At 44.6% G+C, this 23,691-nt stretch overlaps 1 protein-coding gene across 1 annotated transcript; it reads left to right on the forward strand.

Annotated features, from left to right (window-relative positions):
- The first annotated feature begins 2,035 nt into the window (after positions 1-2,035).
- Positions 2,036-22,815, forward strand: scd (stearoyl-CoA desaturase (delta-9-desaturase)). The gene is made up of 6 exons (XM_033984412.2): positions 2,036-2,153; positions 2,462-2,702; positions 12,485-12,615; positions 14,399-14,604; positions 16,066-16,298; positions 17,965-22,815. Exons 1-6 carry the CDS (start codon positions 2,064-2,066, stop codon positions 18,159-18,161), a joined length of 1,098 nt encoding a protein of 365 aa, XP_033840303.2. The 5' UTR covers positions 2,036-2,063; the 3' UTR covers positions 18,162-22,815.
- Positions 22,816-23,691: the final 876 nt, after the last annotated feature.

The following is a 23,691-nucleotide window of genomic DNA, read 5'->3' on the forward strand; positions in this document are numbered from 1 at the left end:
TTGGGTCTGCCAGGTCTGTCCGGCTTCCTCCTCCGCCAGCGGATCCAACTCACCACCAGGTGGTGATCAGTTGACAGCTCAGCCCCTCTCTTCACCCGAGTGTCCAAGACACGCGGTCGAAGGTCAGATGACACGACAACAAAGTCGATCATCGACCTCCGACCTAGAGTGTCCTGGTGCCATGTGCACCGATGGACACCCTTGTGCTCGAACATGGTGTTTTTTATGGACAAGCTGTGACTAGCATAAAAGTCCAATAACAAAACACCGCTCGGGTTCAGATCGGGGAGGCCGTTCCTCCCAATCACGCCCCTCCAAGTGTCACTGTCATTACCCACATGGGCGTTGAAGTCCCCCAGGAGAACAACGGAGTCCCCGGTTGGTGCACTGTCTAGTACCCCTCCCAGGGACTCCAAGAAGGCCGGGTACTCTGCACTGCTGTTTGGCCCGTAGGCCGACACAACAGTGAGAGACCTGTCCCCGACCCGAAGGCGCAGGGACGCGACCCTCTCGTTCACCGGAGTGAACCCCAACACGCAGCGGCTGAGCTGTGGGGCAATGAGCCCACACCAGCTCGCCGCCGCTCCCCGCGGGCAACGCCACAGAAATGGAGAGTCCAGCCCCTCTCAAGAAGATGGGTTCCAGAGCCCAAGCTGTGCGTGGAGGTGAGGCCGACTATATCTAGCCGGTAACGCTCAACCTCCCGCACAAGCTCAGGCTCCTTCCCCCCCAGCGAGGTGACGTTCCACGTCCCCAGAGCTAGTCTCCATGTCCGGAGATCCGGTCGTCGCGGTCCCCGCCTTCGACTGCCGCCCGGATCTCTTTGCACCCGCCCCGTTTTTTTTTGTTTTTTTTTAATAACCTGTCTGATTTAATTATTTCGCTTGTCTTCTCTATGATTCACTTCTTAAGACTTAATGCTTTTCTACCTTTTTAACTTTTTACCACACCTGTAAATGCACATTTATTTTTATTTTATTCTATGTGTCCTCTGTAAATTATTTACATTTGCAAGGAGCCGTCTGTACATCAACGGACAACAGATGAAAACTAGCCTTTTGGCTAATTCTGGCATGTTAAACAGTTACTGTTGGTCAATATGCACTGTCCGCTATAAATAAAAAAATAAATTAAAAAATTAATATAAATAAATAAATAAATAAATAAATAAATAAATAAATAAATAAATAAATAAATAAATAAATAAATAAATAAATAAATAAATAAATAAAATTAAATTAAATAAATAAAAAAGTAGTAAAAAGTAGCAGGCCTAAAATGGAGCCTTGGGGGACTCCTTTGCTTAAGTTTATAAATCTGGTCTGTGGCCTGGAGAAGGGCCTCGTCCTGCTTGTTTCTATGGAAATGTTGTTCCTCTGGCTATAATGTTCCACAGTATGACATAAAACGTATCTATCGCTATGGAGAATGTTCCAAAGTAGGCTTTAACTTTCTGTTTCTATAGAATTGCATGAAGTGATGGTTTGTGTTTTGATTCATTACATAAACATTTAGTAAAATAATTATTTCATCACTTTACAAAAGACTGGTCCATTTGAACAGAAACACAGTTTAGTCTGAGCTGAAGCAGTGAAGGTCTAAACCAGGACTAAACCAGGACTGTCCTGGTTTAGTCCTGGTTTAGACCTGGTTTAGTCCTGGTTTAGTTCTTTTTCAGTTACATGACCATCTCTGTGGAAATGACCGTCTTGAACCTGCAGTACCACGCTTGTCCTGCTGGGGGGCGCACTCTCCTGTTATAAAAGTCTCACATTTCTCGCAGCTCAACCTTCACAGTCACTCGTCACCTCGCGCCACCAGCGCTGACATTACGCACGAGGACCCCACGCACGACGTGCCAAATCTGCGGCCCGGGACGTGTCCAGACGCGGGACACGAACACGCGCTACATCTGGAAGGAAAATTCACAAAAAGGTAAAACAGCAGATAAGCCCGTGACCAATGAGCGCGCGAGGAGAGGCGGCAGCTGCGCGCTCATTGGTCCAAACGCACGGAGCGGCTCTGCGCTGTGGCTCCGTGATGAGCCCTACGCAGTCTCGTTGATGCCTTTTGCGCCGCTGCATCTGTCACTTCTGTGGGGATTTTTCACCGTGTTTTCTGACCCACGCCGCTCGTGCACCTTTTACAAATCGGTACGCGTGTATTTATGACGTTTACGTGCGCGCTTTTGTCTGTTTATCGCGTCCGGGCTGTGCCAGACGCCGCTGTATCTTTGCAATATCAATTTACCTTGTTGTGTCCAGGCCGGCGCGGGTGCGCAGTCCGGGTCTGGATGCTAAACGCGCTAAACGCGCTAAACGCGCTATAAAAGCCGCATTTCTGTGTGTTTCTGTGTGTTTCTGTGTGTTTCTGTGTATTTCTGTGTATTTCTGTGTGTTTCTGTGTATTTCTGTGTATTTTTGTGTGTTTCTGTGTATAACTGTGTTGCTTCTTTACGCAGCGCATCATCCAAACAGGCGACATGACAGAAGCGGAGGTGGCGGAGAACCAGCCCCAGAGCAGCGCGCACTCGGACGTCCACAGTGAGGACGCGTTCGATCCCACGTATCGAGAGAAGGAAGGGCCCAAGCCGCCGCTCAACATCGTGTGGAAAAACGTGATTCTCATGGGGCTGCTGCATCTGGGCGCGCTCTACGGCGTCTTCCTGATCCCCTCCGCGTCCCTGAACACCCTGCTCTGGAGTGAGTATTTATTATGACACAATTAAAAGCAGCGTTTACGCACGATCCGCCCAAGATCAACACAGAGACTCATCCAAACGCGCAGAATGTAGGTCAGACCCTGGACCTGCCGCAGCGGCGGGTTTAAGGACGTGGCCAAATAAACGTGTAACAGTGACGCGTTTCAGTCGTGATGTGTCGTTAATGTCGATGTCAAACTTTACACTTTAATCCTCACAGATTTGACCCGTGACGCTCTGAACCTCCTTAAACGTCCATTTCTAATCTTTTTTACTTCATCTGTGAATGAAACTGTCGACTGAAGCGTTTGTCCTGCAGAGACTTTCAAAATAAAACCCTCATCGCACGGGGCCGGGTCACTTTACATTTGTTTACTCTGGAATATTTCACGGTTGATCAGGGGTGAGCGTCCCTATTGACCCGGGACAAGCCCAGATCAACCGGGACGGTCCCAGTTTACCCGGGACAGTCCCAGTTTACCCGGGACAGTCCCAGTTTACCCGGGTCGCTCCTCGTTCACTCGGGACAGTCCTATTTTGATCCCTGTGTCCCATGTCCCGGTGGATTTATCCAAAACCAAACAGTCATTGTCTAATATTTGTTCAAATTCCAAAAACTGCTTGAAAATCTGTCACGTTTTACACCGTATCGTTTTATTTTGAAAATCTGGTCGCCATGTTATTGACGATTCAAAATACTTTTATACTTTAGTACATTTTCCATGTACAGTTTGAGTTCAGGCAAATAAGACCGAGTGTGATCACAGACTCTTTATATGACCGGACAGAGCTAACCCGCTAGCCGAGCCGCCGCCGCCGCCGCGTTCCAAACAGGAAGTGATCATGGGCGCACTTCCTGCTCCATCGACTCTGGCTGCAGTTCACTTTCCATTGAAAAACTGTGTGTGTAAATCGACATATGAACATTAATAACAGACAGATCAGGCGGCGTCTTCTTTCCCCGGCATCGCTCCCGTTAGCGTTAGCAACAGGTTTGATTGACAGCGTTGCTAAGCGTCTGCCCTCTGTTAAACCAGCGGTGTGGGCGGGAAGGGGCGTTACCTTCGATATCCCGGCTCCTGATTGGCTCTTTGGTCGCTGTGATACCTGTGGTCAGTCACTTCTTTACGGTCTGCGCTTTAAACCCGATAAAATACAAGAAATGACACGTCTTTTTCTTCTTTTTCACAAAAACGTCAGATGCCAGCGCTTCTGTCGGAGATGATTCATGTTTCATACGGGGCGATCCGCGGAAACGCACGGCGGAGTCACGTCTTTAGCAGGAAAAAAACGGGCTCAGGTTTTTGTAGATGTCGTAATTACGTCTTTAAAACTGTCCTGGAAAAGTCCTGGGAAAGTCCTGGGAAAGTCCTGGGAAAAGTCCTGGGAAAGTCCTAGAAAAGTCCTGGGAAAGTCCTGGGAAAGTCCTGGGACAGTCCTGGGAAAGTCCTGGGAAAGTCCTGGGAAAAGTCCTGGGAAAGTCCTAGAAAAGTCCTGGGAAAGTCCTGGGAAAGTCCTGGGACAGTCCTGGGAAAGTCCTGGAAAAGTCCTGGGAAAGTCCTGGAAAAGTCCTGGGACAGTCCTGGAAAAGTCCTGGGAAAGTCCTGGAAAAGTCCTGGGACAGTCCTGGGAAAGTCCTGGGAAAGTCCTGGGAAAGTCCTAGAAAAGTCCTGGGAAAGTCCTGGAAAAGTCCTGGGAAACCCCTGGAAAAGTCCTGGGACAGTCCTGGGAAAGTCGTGGAAAAGTCCTGGGAAAGTCCTGGGAAAGTCCTGGAAAAGTCCTAGGAAAGTCCTGGAAAAGTCCCGGGAAACTCCTGGAAAAATCCTGGGAAAGTCCTAGGAAAGTCGTGGAAAAGTCCTGGGAAAGTCCTAGGAAACTCCTGGAAAAGTCCTGGGACAGTCCTGGGAAAGTCCTGGGTAAGTCCTAGGAAAGTCCTGGAAAAGTCCTGGGAAACTCCTGGAAAAGTCCTAGAAAAGTCCTGGGAAAGTCCTAGAAAAGTCCTGGAAAAGTCCTGGAAAGAGATTTGAGGCAAAGTGTGGGAGCCCTGATTAAGTGCGATTCGTCAGATTCATCATCAGCGCGTTTCAGGTTCGAGACTGTGATGACGTCATACTCCCAGATGGGGGCGCAAGAATGAAACGTCCAAAAGGTAAATGTCCAAAAGTTAAACCCGATCATGTCTAAAACTCCGTCTTAAACATCACTGTCGATCATGTGACGTCGCCTGTATATAATCTATAATCTATACTCTGAGACTCGCCTCTCCACAGACCTGACCTCCGTCCTGTTACCCTTAGATCACATCCACAGACTGCGTCATGTTTTAAAATGGAATAAACAGCGACGAGAAAAACGTGACCCGAGCGAAATGTCACTGTGGCCACGCCTCCTTTTTAGTCGACCAATCGAACAGCAGCGTCTTTAGTTCAGCAATTTATCTTATTTGTCTAAGTCAACGGGCACAAGTGTGTGTGTAATGTGTGTGTATATGTGTGTGTAATGTGTGTAATGTGTGTAATGTGTGTGTAATGTGTGTGTAATGTGTGTGTATGTGTGTGTAATGTGTGTGTAATGTGTGTATATGTGTGTGTGTATATGTGTGCGTAATGTGTGTGTAATGTGTGTAATGTGTGTGTAATGTGTGTGTAGGTGTGTGTATGTGTGTGTAATGTGTGTGTAATGTGTATATGTGTGTGTAATGTGTGTGTAATGTGTGTAATCCTCACCGTTCAGTAGGTTCATAGTGGTCCATGGTCCTGCTTTAGTCCTGGTTTAGTCCTGGTTTAGTCCTGGTTTAGTCCTGGTTCAGTCCTGGTTTAGTCCCTGTTGCTAACGCTAACAGGAGCGACCTCGGGGAAAGAAGGACCTGATTTGTCTGTTATTAATGTTCATATCTTGATTTACAGACACAATAGAGAAATAAAAACCCCAGGATCATGTAGAGGGTTAATACGACTAAACCAGGACTAAACCAGGTCTAAACCAGGTCTAAACCAGGTCTAAACCAGGACTAAACCAGGACTAAACCAGGACTAAACCAGGACTAAACCAGGACTAAACCAGGACCAAAATAAGACCCAAATGAGTCTGACAGTGGCAGTTACAGAGGAGACAGTTTTTACACAGAAAGTGAATTGGAGCCAGAGTTGATGGAGCAGGAAGTGCGTCCATGATCACTTCCTGTTTGGACGCGGCAGCGGCGGCGGCGGTGGCGGCGGTGGGTTAGCTCCGTGCGTTTACATAAACAGTCTGAGTCTTTGCGGCGGAGGAAAGGGGGAACAGTGAAGTGTTCAGTTGTGAATCTGGACACAGAGGCTGGATTGTGTTTTTTTTTGGAGTTTTTTTGTTTTGGTGGGTCTGTGCGGACAAAGGCCACAGTTTTACTAAGCTAATTTTATCTAAAAGTATTTCAGAAATGCCTGGTCTCTGCCTTGTCGATATTAAAGCTGCAGTGTGGAACTTTTCTTCGCTTGTTCTGAAACAGTTCTGTCTGGAACGTCCTGCTCTGTAAAATAAATACAGGTATTTTTCTTTCTCACAAAATGCATTGAAAAGCGTCACTATGGAGATGAATGAGCTCAGTGCAACAGTGTGGAACATTCTGGGTGAAGCAGGAACATCTCCATGGAAACAGCAGGTAGCAGGGAGGTTACATCAGTTATTCTCAGTGTTATATTAAAACACTGCGCTTCTAATAATACACTTTAATGCCATACTCTGGAACATTCTAGAGAAAGCTCCATGGAGACAAGTGGCTCTCCAGTTTAGTCCTGGTTCAGTCCTGGTTCAGTCCTGGTTCTGTCCTGGTTCAGTCCTGGTTTAGTCCTGGTTCAGTCCTGGTTTAGTCCTGGTTCAGTCCTGGTTTAGTCCAGGTTTAGTCCTGGTTTAGTCCTGGTTTAGTCCTGGTTTAGTCCCGGTTTAGTCCTGGTTTAGTCCTGGTTTAGTCCCGGTTTAGTCCCGGTTTAGTCCCAGTTTAGTCCTGGTTGTGATCTGGCCAGAGTCAGTGGAACAGGAAGTGCACTCACATCACTTCCTGTTTGTAGCGCGTGGCTAGCAGGTTAGCTCTGTGTGTTTATATAAACAGTCTGTGTTTGTGTCATTTCTACTGTGACACTGATGAACACGTGAATAATGAAACAGTGAGTTTGAGCGATTGTGATCGAGTGTGATGTTTGTGTGCTTTTTGTGTATTTTGAGTGTTTTTGTGTTCTTTATGAGTGTTTTTGTGTGCTTTATGAGTGTTTTTGTGTGCTTTATGAGTGTTTTTGTGTGCTTTATGAGTGTTTTTGTGTGCTTTATGAGTGTTTTTGTGTGCTTTATGAGTGTTTTTGTGTGCTTTATGAGTGTTTTTTGTGCTTTTTGTGTATTTTGAGTGTTTTTTGTGTACTTTTTGTGTGCTTTTGTGCGAGAGGCAGTGTGTGTGTGTGTGTATTTGCTCCCACTCGGTCGATGGAGGATAATGAGCGCAGGTGAAAGGTCACAGAGCGTCGACGACTTGGACGACGAATCCAAACGTTTTAATGAGGTGACGGTGGGCGGGGCCTTAGACGCCGCTGTAAAGCCTCTTCTGGAACATCTCAATCTGCGAATTAGAAAGAGGTGGAATATTCCAGCGAGGCTCATGTGATCGTTTATGTTGAAGTATGACGCAGTTTTCTGAGGCGTTTCGATCGTGGTCGTCGGTATCTTCAGCCCTGATCTGATCCGGCGGGTTTCATTATCGTGTCCGTGGCAGTTCCGTCCCGTCATTGGTTAAACTTGTCACAGTGAGATGTGAAGAGGCTAGCTCCGTCATGCTAGCTCTGCTCTCGCCAAATCTACTGAGAAAACCAGGACAAAATTAGACGCTTTTGTCAAGAGTTCAACGAACGCCCTCCGTTTAATCCATTTTCCACACCTCGGTATTTTTAGTTCCTCGCAGAGAGAGCGCGGAAACTGTGTGCGGTTTGACGAGCGAAGGATTAAAACTAAAAAGTAGGGCTGCAAAAAGTATCGAAAATCAGATGCTAATCGATATTAAAGCTAGTACGGTATCGATGCGCCCCCCGGACCGCCGTGAACCTACGGGACACGGAGGGATTAACGTAGACGGTGTGAAGAAGTGACAGAGTGTGACGTCAGGATCACGTAGAGCGGGTTAAAGCCAACGCAGGTACGGAGCGAGCGGCCACTGTTTGTCAATAGAAAGTGAACTGCAGCCAGAGTCCATGGAGCAGGAAGTGCGCACATGATCACTTCCTGTTTTGAAAGGCGGCGGTGGCGAGCAGGTTAGCGATGTCCATTTATGTAAACAGTCTATTATTGAGTCTATTCCTCAGCAGCAAAATCAAGTTTGAAATTTTAGTGACAGCGAAACCAGAGAAGCATCATTATTATTATTATTATTATTATTATTATTATTATTGTTATTATTATTATTATTATTGTTATTATTATTATTATTATTGTTATTATTATTATTATTATTGTTATTATCATTGTTATTATTATTATTATTATTATTATTATTATTATTATTATCATCATTATTATTATTGTTATTATTATCATTATTATTATTATTATTGTTGTTATTATTGTTATTATCATTATTATTATCATTATTATTATTGTTATTATTATTATCATTATTATTATTATTATTATCATTATTATTGTTGTTATTATTATTATCATTATTATTATTATTATTATTATTATTACGCTAAATCTAATGTTCATTTTCCACGTTTCTTATATTAAATTGTTTCATTTTTCTCCGGTCGTTTTCTGCACAGAAGCGTCTAAAGTTTAAATCTGTACAAACATTTTCTCAAATGTGATTCCTGTTTTAGTTTTTCAGTTCAGATTTGGTTTAAAATATGAACTTTGAACAGAATCCCTTTTTATTAAAACATAAATCTAACGTCGGCGTCGTGCAGAGTCACATGATTCAGACTTAATGATGTAATCCTGGTCCCAGCAGAACCAACGGGAACAAGTACAGATCACATTACCCACAATCCCCCGGGAGAAACGGGGAGACGAGCCCCGGACGACGACAACAACAACAAAAACAACCAGCGCTCTGTCCGTCTAGCCACGTCAAGTTAGCATGGTTCTTAAAGCTGCAGTGTGTAACTTTTCCGCGGGGGATTTCACCGCCCGGCATTAAACTTACCTGTCGCCGTGGAGACGAGCTTTTAAAGGACACATATTATGCAGATTCGACCTTTTCCTTCCCTCCTCCCTCACCTGGACTCGTGTTCATGCTTCATTCTGAACTTCGGGAAACACAGAGATTTTCCAGGATTGTGACGTCATAGCCAAAGGTGTAAATCCAGATAATATCGTTTATCGTGATAAAAAAGGGTCGACAATAATTGTTGGTGGGAGGTTTTATATAATTGTGATAATCGCCGTTACATCGCCTGAATGTGCAGAAAAAAAAAAACGACTTATCCACAGGGGAGTCGACGGGACAAAGGGGCTTTTGTCCGGGGCCCCAGGGTGTGAGGGGGGGCCATTCATTTGTATCACGGGGGCCTCCAAATATCAGCGGACGGCCCTGCTCATCCAGAATATTCTGTTTTAAAGTTATAATTATTCATATCCATAACGACTTTAATCATTATCGTGACATAATCGTTAACTGCAGTTATTTTGGCCGTGATAATCGTCGCACAAAGTTTCAGTATCGTCCCAGGTCCAGACTGTTTCCGTTACACCTGCATGCTGACATTAGCATGCTAGTCTTTCTGTAGTTGTTTTGCCTTTTGCTGCGAGTGACAAATCCAGTATTTTAAACCTGAGACACCAAAGAGGTTCAATATTTAAATAAATAAAACACGTCACGTCTGATCCAGTGTCTGAGAAAGTGACATTTACACACAGAGAATGTAGACGTCTCCTAAAGCTGCAGATCTGTGACTCTGCACACCTGTCGCACCTGTCACACACCTGTCACACACCTGTCACACCCCTGTCGTACCTGTCGCACACCTGTCGTCCCTGTCGCACACCTGTCATCCCTCTCACACACCTGTCGTACCTGTCGCACACCTGTCGTCCCTGTCGCACACCTGTCATCCCTCTCACACACCTGTCGTACCTGTCACACAACTGTCGTCTCTCACACACCTGTCACACACCTGTCACACACCTGTCGTACCTGTCACACACCTGTCGTACCTGTCACACACCTGTCGCACCTGTCACACACCTGTCGCACACCTGTCGTCCCTGTCACACAACTGTCGTCTCTCACACACCTGTCACACACCTGTCGTACCTGTCACACACCTGTCGTACCTGTCACACACCTGTCGTACCTGTCACACACCTGTCACACCCCTGTCGTACCTGTCACACACCTATCGTACCTGTCACACACCTGTCGTACCTGTCACACACCTGTCACACCCCTGTCGTACCTGTCACACACCTATCGTACCTGTCACACACCTGTCGTACCTGTCACACACCTGTCACACCCCTGTCGTACCTGTCACACACCTATCGTACCTGTCACACACCTGTCACACACCTGTCGTACCTGTCACACACCTGTCACACACCTGTCGTACCTGTCACACACCTGTCGCACACCTGTTGTCCCTGTCGCACACCTGTCGTCCCTGTCGCACACCTGTTGTACCTGTCACACACCTGTCGCACACCTGTCATCCCTGTCGCACACCTGTCGTACCTGTCACACACCTGTCGCACACCTGTCGTACCTCTCGCACACCTGTCGTCCCTGTCACACACCTGTCACACACCTGTCGTACCTGTCGCACACCTGCCCTTTGACCTACATTGTGAGTTGTGTGTTTGCTGATGTGACAGTGGAGCTGTGCTGATTTTTACTTTAGACAGTTTAAGTGTGTAACTTTTCATGTAGAAGTCGACGGGACACGCGTGTCATTCACGTGTTATGGTTTTGCCTGGAATGTTCCACAGTTTGGCATTAAACTTCAGTTAAGTGTTTTATTGCTCAAAAATGTTTCAAACTTTTTTTCTGTGAACAGGGTCGCCCCTCCATAGATCAGGCCTGTAACTTGGCCGAGTGGTGCCACCTGTCTGTCTCCATGGATATTAAGAAGATTAATGCCACACTGTGGAACCATGGAAACAAACACACAGTGCATCCCCAAAGAGAGAGGAACATAATGCACCTTTAAACACACCTGTGTTTTGTGTTTTAAACACACTTGTGTTTTGTGTTTTGTGTTTTAAACACACCTGTGTTTTGTGTTTTGTGTTTTAAACACACTTGTGTTTTGTGTTTTGTGTTTTAAACACACTTGTGTTTTGTGTTTTAAACACACTTGTGTTTTGTGTTTTAAACACACCTGTGTTTTGTGTTTTGTTGTGTGTCAGATTCTGTCGCTCAGAGGAGCTGATCTGAGGTTTATGTAACATTATGATCGAGTCAAACGCTCTTTGTCTGAGCAGATGTGAGGAACAAAAGTGTGACACACACAGACACACACAGACACACACGGACACACAGGGACACACACAGACACACACAGACACACAGGGACACACAGGGACACACACAGACACACACAGACACACAGGGACACACACAGACACACACGGACACACACAGACACACACAGACACACCCCGACACACACACACACAGACACACACAGACACACAGGGACACACACAGACACACACGGACACACACAGACACACACAGACACACCCCGACACACACAGACACACATAGACACACACGGACACACACAGACACACATAGACACACACGGACACACAGAGACACACACACACACAGACACACACAGACACACAGGGACACACACAGACACACACGGACACACACAGACACACACAGACACACCCCGACACACACAGACACACCCCGACACACACACACACAGACACACACAGACACACAGGGACACACACAGACACACACGGACACACACAGACACACACAGACACACCCCGACACACACAGACACACCCCGACACACACACACACAGACACACACAGACACACACAGACACACACAGACACACACAGACACACACAGACACACAGGGACACACACAGACACACACACACACAGACACACACAGACACACACAGACACACACAGACACACAGGGACACACACCAACACACACACACACAGACACACCCCGACACACACAGACACACACACACCAACACACACACACACAGACACACACAGACACACACAGACACACACAGACACACACAGACACACAGGGACACACACAGACACACACACACACAGACACACACAGACACACACACCCCCACAGGGACACACACCAACACACACACACACAGACACACACAGACACACACAGACACACAGGGACACACACAGACCCCCCCCCCCCCACAGGGACACACACGGACACACACAGACATTCACACACGCTCTCTGTTTCTCTCTGTCTCTCTCTTCCTCTCTCTGTCTCTCTCTTTGTTTCTCTCTGTCTCTCTCTGTTTCTCTGTTTCTCTCTTCCTCTCTCTGTTTCTCTCTCTTCCTCTCTCTGTTTCTCTCTGTCTCTCTCTGTTTCTCTCTTCCTCTCTCTCTCTTAGCCCTCCTGTGCTACATCATCAGTGCTTTGTGGAGATGTGATATAGTTAAAGTCTTGTGTCTAATCTCTCTGTTTCTCTCTCTTCCTCTCTCTGTTTCTCTCTGTTTCTCTCTTCCTCTCTCTGTTTCTCTCTTCCTCTCTCTGTTTCTCTCTTCCTCTCTCTGTTTCTCTCTCTTCCTCTCTCTCTCTTAGCCCTCCTGTGCTACATCATCAGTGCTTTGGGGATCACGGCTGGAGCTCATCGTCTCTGGAGTCACAGGTCGTACAAAGCGTCGCTCCCTCTGAGGATCTTCCTCGGAGTCGCCAACTCCATGGCTTTTCAGGTACAATAGGGTTTAGACCCGGTTTAGACCTGGTTTAGACCCGGTTTGGACCCGGTTTAGACCCGGTTTAGACCCGGTTTGGACCCGGTTTAGACCCGGTTTGGACCCGGTTTAGACCCGGTTTGGACCCGGTTTAGACCCGGTTTAGACCCGGTTTGGACCCGGTTTAGACCCGGTTTGGACCCGGTTTAGACCCGGTTTGGACCCGGTTTAGACCCGGTTTGGACCCGGTTTAGACCCGGTTTAGACCCGGTTTAGACCCGGTTTAGACCCGGTTTGGACCCGGTTTAGACCTGGTTTAGACTAAGACTAAACCAGGTTTGAGTTTGTGTTAAAGTTTGTTTGTGTTAGTTTGTGTTAGTTTGTGTGTTTGTGTGTGTTTATGTGTGTTTGTGTTAGTTTGTGTTAGTTTGTGTGTTTGTGTGTGTTTGTGTTAGTTTGTGTGTTTGTGTGTGTTTATGTGTGTTTGTGTTAGTTTGTTTGTGTTAGTTTGTGTGTGTTTGTGTTTGTTTGTTTGTGTGTGTTTGTGTTAGTGTGTTTGTGTTAGTTTGTGTGTGTTTGTGTTAGTGTGTTTGTGTTAGTTTGTGTGTGTTTGTGTTAGTTTGTGTGTGTGTGTTTGTGTTAGTTTGTGTTAGTTTGTGTGTTTGTGTGTGTTTGTGTTAGTTTGTGTTAGTTTGTGTGTTTGTGTGTGTTTATGTTAGTGTGTTTGTGTTAGTTTGTGTGTGTTTATGTTAGTGTGTTTGTGTTAGTTTGTGTGTGTTTGTGTTAGTTTGTGTGTGTGTGTTTGTGTTAGTTTGTGTTAGTTTGTGTGTTTGTGTGTGTTTATGTGTGTTTGTGTTAGTTTGTTTGTGTTTGTTTGTGTGTGTTTGTGTGTTTGTGTTAGTTTGTGTGTGTTTGTGTGTTTGTGTTTGTTGGGGTGTGTTTGTGTGTGTTTGTGTTTGTTTGTGTGTGTTTGTGTGTTTGTGTTAGTTTGTGTGTTTGTGTTAGTTTGTGTGTGTTTGTGTGTTTGTGTTAGTTTGTGTGTTTGTGTTAGTTTGTGTGTGTTTTTCTTAGTTTGTGTGTGTTTGTGTTAGTTTGTGTGTTTGTGTTAGTTTGTGTGTTTGTGTGTGTTTGTGTGTTTGTGTTTGTTGGGGTGTGTTTGTGTTAGTTTGTTAGTTTGTGTGTTTGTGTGTGTTTGTGTTAGTTTGTGTTAGTTTGTGTGTTTGTGTTTGTTGGGGTGTGTTTGTGTGTGTTTGTGTTTGTTTGTTTGTGTGTGTTTGTGTGTGTGTTTGTGTTAGTTTGTGTGTTTGTGTGTGTGTTTGTGTTAGTTTGTGTGTTTGTGTGTGTGTTTGTGTTAGTTTGTGTTAGTTTGTTTGTGTGTGTTTGTGTGTTTGTGTTAGTTTGTGTGTTTGTGTGTGTGTTTGTGTTAGTTTGTGTGTTTGTGTGTGTGTTTGTGTGTGTTTGTGTGTTTGTGTGTGTGTTTGTGTGTGTTTGTGTTAGTTTGTGTGTTTGTGTGTGTGTTTGTGTGTTTGTGTTAGTTTGTGTGTGTTTTTCTTAGTTTGTGTGTGTTTGTGTGTTTGTGTTAGTTTGTGTGTTTGTGTGTGTGTTTGTGTGTGTTTGTGTTAGTTTGTGTGTTTGTGTGTGTGTTTGTGTTAGTTTGTGTGTTTGTGTTAGTTTGTGTGTGTGTTTGTGTGTTTGTGTGTGTTTGTGTTAGTTTGTGTGTTTGTGTGTGTGTTTGTGTGTTTGTGCTAGTTTGTGCGTCTAAACGTACACCTGACCTGTCTTTGTGTACCGTCGCACACAGAACGACATCTTCGAGTGGGCGCGCGATCACCGGGTCCACCACAAATACTCCGAGTCGGACGCAGATCCTCACAACGCCAAACGCGGCTTTTTCTTCGCTCACATCGGATGGCTCCTCGTCCGGAAACATCCCGACGTCATCGAGAAGGGAGGCAAGCTGCAGCTGCAGGACCTGACCTCTGACCCCGTCGTGCGCTTTCAGAGGAAGTGAGTCGTTTGACCTCGGGTTTAATTTACCACAGGAAGAGACTATGGCGCCCCCTCATGGTCTGAACACGACCTGGGAGATACTGACGACACGATACTGACGACACGATACGATACTGACGACACGATACTGACGCAACGATACGATACTGACGACACGATACTGACGACACGATACTGACGACACGATACTGACGCAACGATACGATACTGACGCAACGATACGATACTGACGACACGATACGATACTGAGGACACGATACTGACGCAACGATACTGACGCAACAATACTGACGCAACGATACTGACGCAACGATACGATACTGACAACACAATACTGACGACACGATACGATACTGACGATACGATACTGACAACACGATACTGACGCAACAATACGATACTGAGGACACGATACGATACTGACGACACGATACTGACGACACGATACGATACTGACGACACGATACTGACGACACGATACAATACTGACGACACGATACTGATGCAACGATACTGACGAGACGATACTGAGGCAACGATACTGACGATACGATACTGAGGACACGATACTGACGCAACGATACTGACGACACGATACTGACGACACGATACTGACGCAACGATACTGACGCAACGATACGATACTGACGCAACGATACGATACTGACGCAACGATACTGACGCAACGATACGATACTGACGCAACTATGCGATACTGACGACACGATACTGATGACACGATACTGACGACACGATACTGACGGATCAATTATCGGTTCAGTTGATATCTCAGTTTGACTCATAAACTGGATTATAAAATATTTACTGGACTAAACCAGGACTGAACCAGGACTAAACCAGGTCTAAACCAGGTCTAAACCAGGTCTAAACCAGGTCTAAACCAGGTCTAAACCAGGACTAAACCAGGTCTAAACCAGGTCTAAACCAGGACTAAACCAGGTCTAAACCAGGTCTAAACCAGGTCTAAACCAGGTCTAAACCAGGACTAAACCAGGACTAAACCAGGTCTAAACCAGGTCTAAACCAGGTCTAAACCAGGACTAAACCAGGACTAAACCAGGACTAAACCAAGTCTAAACCAGGACTAAACCGGGTCTAAACGTGACCTGCTGAAAAGGCTGAGGGTTAATTTTGAAAACCTTGAGCCAAAATTCGTCTCAAATCTTTATTAAAATCCCATTTGAAGATTTATTAGATCTGAAAATCTGAAAGAAATACTTTTACTTTTAAAATACATTTTAAACAGATACTTTAATACATTTACTTAAGTAGATTTTGTCATGTGATACTTTTACTTGAGTATTTCTTTTGCTGAGTTGTCTGTACTTTTACTTAAGTACAGTTGAGTACTTCTTCTACCACTGCGTCTATTATAAAAGTACATTTACTTTAACACGCCTCCTTTGACTCACTGGCCCCCTCTGTCTTCTTCCTCAGGAACTACAAGCTGTCCGTGGTGCTCATGTGCTTCCTCGTGCCCACCCTGGTGCCGTGGTACTTTTGGGGCGAGTCTCTGTGGGTGTCGTACTTTGTCCCGTCTCTCCTGCGGTACACGGTGGTCCTGAACGCCACGTGGCTCGTGAACAGCGCCGCTCACATGTGGGGCAACAGACCCTACGACAAGAACATCAACCCCCGAGAGAACAAGTTTGTGGCCTTCAGCGCCATCGGTGAGTCGAGACAGAATACTGAATACTCAAAGTAAAATGTACACGGTGACGGATTCTGGTACAGGGCCCAGAGTGCAGTACTCTGAACACTCTGGTACACTTTTTTAAACGACGTCTTCATCACCTTCATCCAGAGCGCGGCGCAGGGGCTGAAAATCAAGCGTCCACGGGCAAACGAATCACCTTTTTGATTCTGTTGAGTTTGGAAACATTTGTTTATGGTTTAAACACTGGGAGGAAGGTGATGGCGGTGGTCAGTGATGTCATGGCGGCGGCGGTCAGTGATGGCGGTGGTCAGTGATGTCATGGCGGTGGCGGTCAGTGATGGCGGCCAGTGATGGCGGCGGTCAATGACGGTAATGGCGGCGGTCGGTGATGGCGGTCAGTGATGCGGTGGCGGTCAGTGATTGCGGTGGTCAGTGATGACGGCGGTCAGCGATGGTGGCGGTCAGTGATGGCGGCAGTGGTCAGTGACGGCAGTCGGTGATGGCGGCGGTCGGTGATGGCGGCGGTCAGTGATGGTGATGGTGGTGGTCGGTGATGGCGGTCAGTGATGCGGTGGCGGTCAGTTATTGTGGTGGTCAGTGATGACGGCGGTCAGTGATGGCGGCAGTGGTCAGTGATTGCGGTGGTCAGTGATGGCGCGGCTCACACACAGTGACACATGATGATGTCACACTGATGTCATATTCAGTCCGTCTGATTGGCTGAAGTCGATAAATCAAACTTTAGTTCACTCCGGTTTAGAGAAAAGATGCCGGTCAGATCAGGTCAGGTCAGGTCAGGTCGAGTCAGGTCGGGTCAGGTCAGGTCTCGTTTCTGTCCCGGGGCAGCTGCAGGTACAATAGTCGTCCCACTGAATGGGGAGTTGATGCAAAATGAAGCACATTGTTGTGCGGAATATTCCACAATGTAAAAGCAGGAGAGAAGGTGAGTGAGTCTGACGGACGGACGCAGCTCAGACGTTTAGACTCGTACGTCACTGTGACCAGAAAAACTCACTTTGGATTAACATTATTTCTATTTTTGGTAAATGCCAGAATAATGAGAGAAGGATTTTTACACAATTTTTCATGACTTCAGAAGTTTAAATACAATAAGATTAATATGACTCTAAACAATTTGGGGTCAGGGGTCAGAGGTCAGAGGTCAGGGTCAGACAGGACAGGGAGCTGCAGGTGGAGGATGTTAAATAAAATGAAAACACTTCACCAGAGACAATTTTGTGTTTAGAGAGAGACATGTTTTTGTCTCTGTGCTAACGCTAATGCTAACGCTAATGCTAAATATGAGGTGTAATAAAATCAAAACAATGTCACAAACTGAAGTATTCTACTTATAAAAAAATCTGTACATCTCTTTATTTTAATACATTTTCATTTTTAGTTTTTTATTTTAATAAGAGTGACTGTTAGCTAACTTTTGGATTTCTCCCAGTGTGATGTCATCAGTGTGATGTCATCAGTGTGATGTCATCAGTGTGAGACTCTCTACTTTGTGTCATTTTTTTAACAGATTTTAAATTTTTCTTAACAAATGTCTTCTTGATTTTTGTAAAATTAATATTAATATTTACAGCAGATACTATTCCACCAACTGAAGTACAAACTGGAGATTCACCCAAACTGTCGTACAAACTTTTAACTCTTGTGTCGTCTTTTTTCAGGCGAGGGTTTCCATAACTACCACCACACGTTCCCGTACGACTACGCCTCCAGCGAGTTCGGCTGCAAAGTCAACCTCACCACCTGCTTCATAGACACCATGTGCTGGTTGGGCCTGGCCTCGGACCGCAAACGCGTGACCCGGGACCTCATCCACTCCAGAATACAGCGCACCGGAGACGGGACGCACCGTGGCTGAGAGACTCCCCTCGCGGCGGCCATTTTGGAGAGGGCGTTAAAACAAAAACACAAAATAATGTTGATAGTTTTCATAGGGCATCGTGCGGCGTCAGGCGGAGGTCAAATTTCCATGGCAACACTTAGCGGGCAATGCTAACCGCTAGCATTAGCTATAGCTGAAGCTACTTAAATTAGACTCAAGTTAGGCTTGTTTTAGCATTGCAGTGCTAATGTTTCACACTCATTTTCAACACTAAGGAAAGTGAAAACAAACAATTTTTTGGGATGATAGAATGTACTTTTCAACATTAATTAAAAGTTTTTAAGTTAATGTTTCCATGTTATCTTATGCTAGTTAGTTTATCGATCAACACTGGTCTGAAAATATTCAGGAAGTGGACAGTTTTGCTTATTTTAAAGAGTGTCCCGTTTAGCGCTAGTTTTAGTATTAAATATTTACATTATTTTAACATAATCTGACTCTAAAGAACGTACATTTGGCACAAGTGAGCTGATTTGTGTCGATAAACAAGTTCTGCTCACAAAAACATTAAAATAACAAGCTAGCGTTAGCCAACTGTAGTCTATTAGTGTTAGCCAACTGTCGCTCCTTTAAACTAATCACACATTAGCCTTTTATTTTGAAAAAGAAATACCTTAAAATGGGAAAAAGTGACATACGGATCACAGATTTGCAAAATGTGTAGTTTTTTCACCCAGTTTTAGTTTGATTTTGATACGCTAAAACGGTCTGGCGTAACGTGTTGCCATGGTAACTGACACTCATGCGATGAAACTGAAAACTGTCAGTTGTTTTAACAGCTAAAATATTTTTCATAATCCCGCGGAGAGAGGAATAAACCGCTTAACTCCTCCAGTGTTTTTTTTTTTTTTTTTTCATTTAAAATTTTGACCCCATTTTGCTTGTTTTTGTGTTTTTGTGTTTTGTTTTTTTTGTAGCCGTAACTCGAGAAATCATTTTGACGTGCGAGAGAAGCGTAAAACCGCAAAAAGTCGTCGGCCGATTGCGTTAACTGTACGATATGATGCAAAGACGTTTTAGATTTTGAAGTAATTTTAACTTTTCATCTTCTGCAGTTTCGCTCTTTTTTGGTGTGCAATTTTTTTCACGTAGCCAAACATGTTCTGTAAGTGTTATATTCAACTAATATTCAGATTTAAGAGGACGAAACGTGGAGATACAAACGGACGAAGCAGGATTTCGAAAACGATCACAGACTGTTGCCTTCAGGGCCCCCTTCAAACCTGGGAAATTACACAATCCACAGTAGATTTTTTTTTTTTTTGTCCCAAACTTTAAATAAACACAGATTTTTCTCAACAATATTATTCCATACATGAACACTACATTAAAGTGTCTAATTATAACAACATTTTTATTGTATGTGAACCAGGAAGTAAGGCTTATACGCTGTTAGCATGCTAGCATTTTAGTGTAGTAGTAGTAGTAGTAGTAGTAGTACATGCAGTAGTTTTGTATAGAGCCAATGTGGACCAAATATATTTAAAAAGCCTTATTTATTTATCTCTGAATAAGCAGATATTCCACATGCAGAAGTTTTGGAATTCACTGTTGATGAAAACACGAAATAGTAAAAAAATATATATATATATATTTCAGTTAAAGTTTCATTAAAATGAAACTTTAACTATAAAAACCTAAGAGCCCGGGCATTTGGGCCACATGTGTCTTAATGGGAGATGGATTGAAACGCCCGGTTTGAAGGGGGCGTTTGACACTCACAGTTTACAGAGAGTTTTTACAAAGACGAGTTTAAATCGCTGGCTTTAAAATAAAAAAATAAAAAATAAAATTAATATAACGGCACATAATTTATCAGAAAAAAAGGGAATCCAGACCCGGCCCCAAACAGTCGACTGAAAAAAAACACGACGGCGTCAAAAAGGCACAACTTTACGTAACGTCTCATTTATATCAGCGTTTAGTTTAAGATGGAGTGAATTTTACCATCGCAAAAAGTTACAATATGGAACTTTTCTGGTGAGGCGTCTTCCGCTTCCACCTGCCTGTTTCCATGGAGATATTTTGCCTGGAATAACCCACAGTATGGCATTAAACATATTTTAAACATCATAAACTTACAGGCATTTCAGGGCTAAATGATACAGTTTAACCGGGAGCAGGCTCGCCTCTGCACAGATCTGACCTGGAGTAGCGCAGAGGTGTCACCTGCTGCTTTGAGGTCTCCATGGAGGCGTAATGCTAGACTCTGGAACATTCCAGGTAAAGCAATAGCATACGTATTGGACGTATTGTACGATTTAAACGTTTTTTGAGCACAGGTTTGACGGACGGCGTTGCTAAGCGCTCGCACCGCTGGTTTAGCAGGGAGCGGGCGCTTAGCAACGGAAGGGGCGGTACTTAACTTTACCCAACAGCCTCGCTCCTGATTGGCTGTTTGGTTGCTATGATACTCCTTGTTGTTGCTGTTTGGTCACAAAATGTGGTTAAAATCGTAGAAAAAAATACTGCCATCCACGCGCGACAATTTTGTAATAAAAACGTTTGCTAAATTTGGAGCTAAAATGTGTCGTTTTAAATCTATTTTTGAAACGTGGCGGTTTTGGCGGTTTTGGCGGTGGTCTGGGTCCCTTTGACGTTCTGCCGATACGACATGGAGTGTTTTGAAAACGTGTTTAAATGTGAGAATTATTTATGTTGTTTTGTTATTTATTGTTTATTCAAATGGCCTCTGATTGCTGCATCAACGATTGGCTAATTTGAACAAGTTGAAATTCCAAGTAAGAAAAGAAGACACGCCCCCTCCGTGTGGGACCAATGGGAGCGGAGATCGGCCGATATGAGGTTTTTCACGCCAGAAAACCGATATCGATAAACAGAAATCTTTATGCCGTCGGTTCCATTACATCATTTTTACGGTCAACTTTAGGAAACAAAAATAAGAAGAATAAGTATTTAAAATTTACCATTTGGTTGAAAAATGTTGAAAAAATACCAAATTTTGAGTCTTATTTTTGTCAAATATTTTAAGTAGATTTGGAATTTGTTTTTCAAAATCAAGACACTTAAAGAATTCACATTTGAGAGAAGATTTTGATATGAACGGATAAACTAATAACATGTTTGTCGAGGGTTAAGCTGCAGGCTGAGCAGCTTTTACGTAGACTAAGACCCCACGGAGACACCGGGAGGGCATCTGACACACAGGGACACTACAGAACATATCCTGACGTGAGACGCCATTGGTCCTCGTTGAAAGTGGGCGTGTCTTCTCCTGTTCTTTCTCCCGTTGTCAGGATCTATACCTAATGCCTTATCCGAGCACGTTTCTCACCGTTAAAGGAGCCGTAGCATCAACGCGTAGAGACTGTCAATCAAAACACAAGACGCAAAACGCAACGCAACTTCTACGACCAGAGGTGGGCGGAGCAGAGCGGGTTTACTGAAGCGTCGCTAATCACGCTGCCGAGTGACTATGCTAGCCATAGCTAACACTTCAGAAACACTGCAATCACAGACTGTATATGGAAATGGACGTAGCTAACCTGCTAACCGCCGCGTCACGAACAGGAAGTGATCACGAGCGCACTTTTATTTCACTACTGTGTCTGTAAATCAAGATATGAACATTAAAAACAGACAAATCAGGTCCTTCTGTCCCCGACGTCGCTCCTGTTAGCGTTAGCAACAGGTTTGATTGACCGTTTTGCTAATCGCCCATTTCCTGCTAAACCAGCGTTGTGGGCGAGAAGGGGCGTTACCTTCGACAGCCTCGCTCCAGATTGGCTCTTTGGTTGCTAGGATACCCGCGGTCAGAATTCTAAATGTGGAATTCGGCTTCAGATTAGCCGCTATAGCCGCTAGCCTCGATGAGCTTCATTTGGAGCTGAACGCCGCGGGTGACGTCGCACTCGGTCCATTTCTTTACACAGGCTGTGATTGTAAATACATAAATAAAATAAAATAAAATCGTAATAATAATAATAATAATAATTGCTGCACTGCGTAACATTTCTAGTGGGATTTACGTCACCTGCTGGTCTCCATGGCAGCGTGGATGTATGGCTGAAATGTTCCACAGTATGAACATGCATGCCTACGGCGAGCGGCCTCGTCTCTCCGTAGATCTGATGCATAAACTGGACCTGGAGGAGCCAAACGCTCGTCTCCGTGGATACGTGTTTAATGTCATACTGTGGAACATTCCAGGTAAAGCGATACGGAAAACACCAGCCATTTTTTAGCGGTGACGTCGCCTGAAAGATAAAAATACATAAAATAAACTCCTGTGATGATATTTTAAAGTTTTTGTCACTTTCGGATCCAGTTGTAACGGAGCAGACACGTTCCAGAGTAGATTCCTGAAGGTCGTGTGAAAGTCGACTGTCCTGCTGCTAAAACTGCGGTTATTTGTCTGAAGTAAACGTTTCTGCGTTCTCCTCACCTCTGATTATATTTAAAGTTCAAAATACAAAATACTGTGGAAATAAACGTGCCAACAGAAGTCCAGAATAACACAAACGGTTCAGACTTTAGCCGGCGGTGCTTGTGTCTGGAGCGCCGTCTGAAGCTAAGCTAACGTTAGCATCCCACCCAAACTGGATCGAGAGGTTGTCATTCTGAATGAACTGTTTTCTGTTATAAATAAAGTTACACAATATTTTCAAAACATGTCATCTGGTTTTTTCGTGTTTTACAGTGGGAGAAGTGTCTTGCCCAATGACACAATGTCAGATGTAGAAACTGAACCATCAACTTTAAAGTTATTTAACTGTTACTGGGGTAAAGTAGATGCTAGCTCAGATCGATTAGCATCGATTAGCATTAGCCTCATTCACCAATGTGTCTGAGGCCAGAAGTAATATTTGTATTAAATAATGAATCTGGACTAAAATTACTACTACTACTACTACTACTACTACTACTGCTACTACTACTACTACTACTACTAGTACTACTGCTGCTACTGCTACTACTGCTACTGATACTACTGCTACTACTACTACTAGTACTACTGCTGCTACTGCTACTACTGCTACTGATACTACTGCTACTACTACTACTAGTACTACTACTGCTACTACTACTGCTGCTACTGCTACTGCTACTACTACTACTAGTACTACTGCTGCTACTGCTACTACTGCTACTGATACTACTGCTACTACTACTACTAGTACTACTACTGCTACTACTACTGCTGCTACTGCTACTGCTACTACTACTACTAGTACTACTACTGCTACTACTAGTACTTTCACCAGTACCAGCAGACAGTGTGTAATGGCACAGACTCGTTGTTCAGAGCAGAACAAAGACGATTTATTCAGTGTCAGAGGAATGTGGAACAGCAGAGAGAGAGAAGAGAGAGAGGAGAGAGAGAGGAGAGAGAAGAGAGAGAGGAGAGGAGACAGAGAGAGGAGAGAGGAGAGAGGGAGGAGAGAGAAGAGAGAGGAGAGAGAGAGGAGAGAAGAGAGAGAGGAGAGGAGAGAGAAGAGAGGGGAGAGGAGAGAACAGAGAAGAGGAGAGAGAGGAGAGAGGAGAG

Source organism: Periophthalmus magnuspinnatus, chromosome 19 (assembly GCF_009829125.3).
Source record: "Periophthalmus magnuspinnatus isolate fPerMag1 chromosome 19, fPerMag1.2.pri, whole genome shotgun sequence".
Classification (NCBI taxonomy): domain Eukaryota; kingdom Metazoa; phylum Chordata; class Actinopteri; order Gobiiformes; family Gobiidae; genus Periophthalmus; species Periophthalmus magnuspinnatus.

What these genes read in the sequence shown, in the direction of transcription:
- scd (XM_033984412.2), top strand. Translation starts at nt 2,064, where the DNA reads ATGCCTTTTGCGCCGCTGCATCTGTCACTTCTGTGGGGATTTTTCACC. An exon ending in CGTGCACCTTTTACAAATCG is followed by an intron (nt 2,154 to 2,461) that starts GTACGCGTGTAT and finishes TTCTTTACGCAG; the next exon opens with CGCATCATCCAAACAGGCGA. An exon ending in GTCGTGCGCTTTCAGAGGAA is followed by an intron (nt 14,605 to 16,065) that starts GTGAGTCGTTTG and finishes CTTCTTCCTCAG; the next exon opens with GAACTACAAGCTGTCCGTGG.